Source organism: Triticum aestivum, chromosome 7A (genome assembly GCF_018294505.1).
Source record: "Triticum aestivum cultivar Chinese Spring chromosome 7A, IWGSC CS RefSeq v2.1, whole genome shotgun sequence".
Taxonomy (NCBI): Eukaryota; Viridiplantae; Streptophyta; class Magnoliopsida; order Poales; family Poaceae; genus Triticum; species Triticum aestivum.
In genome coordinates this window covers 724418534-724419926 of record NC_057812.1, presented here as the reverse complement: position 1 = coordinate 724419926, position 1393 = coordinate 724418534, and the positions used below count along the sequence as shown (strand labels likewise).

At 46.0% G+C, this 1393-nt stretch overlaps 1 protein-coding gene across 1 annotated transcript; it reads left to right on the top strand.

Moving 5' to 3' along the window:
• The first annotated feature begins 337 nt into the window (after window positions 1–337).
• Window positions 338–664, top strand: LOC123150132 (uncharacterized). Its single transcript, XM_044569933.1, has one exon. The coding sequence runs from the start codon at window positions 338–340 to the stop codon at window positions 662–664; it is 327 nt and encodes a 108-aa protein (XP_044425868.1).
• Window positions 665–1393: the final 729 nt, after the last annotated feature.

The following is a 1393-nucleotide window of genomic DNA, read 5'->3' as shown; positions in this document are numbered from 1 at the left end:
TAGAATGTGATAATTAAATTCATGACGCATCCAGTGATATTGATTTCAAATTGTGAATATTGATATATTTTTCTCTAAAGTTGATTAAACTTTCCGAAGTTTGAATATAGACAAATCATATATGCAGGGTAAAACATTACCGGATGGAGTAAAAAGAAGTTTCAACACCACAAGCTAGCCAAGAAGATCGAGAAGGAAATGGAAAGTACAGACCACACCCGGGCAGTCCGAGCTCGTCGCTTCATCATTTAGGCTTGCCGAGTTGTCCTCTCCAGATTTGGATCAATTTAGCTAGCTCGCCTCACACACACAGGCAGCCATATACGATACGACAACAATGGAGCAAGCGGCCAGCAGCGCACAGGAGGATCTCAGCCTCGAGCTCACCCTGGCCTTTGCCATGTGCGTGGCGCCAGCCCCGCCCCGCCCGGGCTTCTTCCTGTGCGTCTACTGTGACCGCAAGTTCGGCAACGCGCAGGCACTCGGCGGTCACCAGAACGCGCATAAGCAAGAGCGCGCCGTCGCCAAGCTCCGCAGGGACGCGTGGAGGGCTGCTGCAATTTCTCGGATCTGCGGGGAGCCTGCTGTAAGCTCCGTGGCGTACAAGCGCGGCAGGAGCTCATCAGAGCGCGACCACGAGCTGGACTTGTCTCTCCGGCTGTAACCGGTTGCCAGATCGATCAAACCATTTCAGTATCCATGGTCTGCACCCCTTTCCGGCGCTAGGTATGTTAGAGTCTAGCTACAACCATTTGTTTCAAGGTCCTGCTGTGTATGCGTTGGATTCATGTCTGCCCTCTTGTAGTTTATTGGACATTTGTTTTCAAGGTCTAGACCTTCCTGGTTCTTGGATTGACACTATATTTCGCAAATCATCAGACTATATCTATATGATCTTGGCGGCTAATGACGTTGCCAGAAAAATCTGGATCTATATAAGTCTGAATGTTCACTTTAGGGGCATTTAGAAGACATTGTGAAACTAAGGACATTGGTCAACACCATGTTGATAAGTGCTCTTTCTATCCCATAATAAGCGTCACTGTTTTAGTACAACTTTACACGGAGTACTAGTTAGCTTCCATACAATTTTTTCGGACTACTATCCCTTCAAGACATCCTCTGAATACAATGTACGAATTTCTATGTATTTCTAGTGTTTGTTAAATAGTCTGCTTCTCGTGCTATTCAGCCTCCCTGAGGCAATAAATTGTAAAAAGTAATCTTATGACCCAAAAGTTGTTCGACACTCAAAAGAATCTTTAAATTAGCTTCCTACTCAAATCCGCCAAAGTGTATAATATCATTAACATGTCGAAGTATAGATAACTCGCACGAGGCTCCTCTGACATACTGCAGGGAGCAGTTGGGCCACTAGTATGTGGGCCCAGAA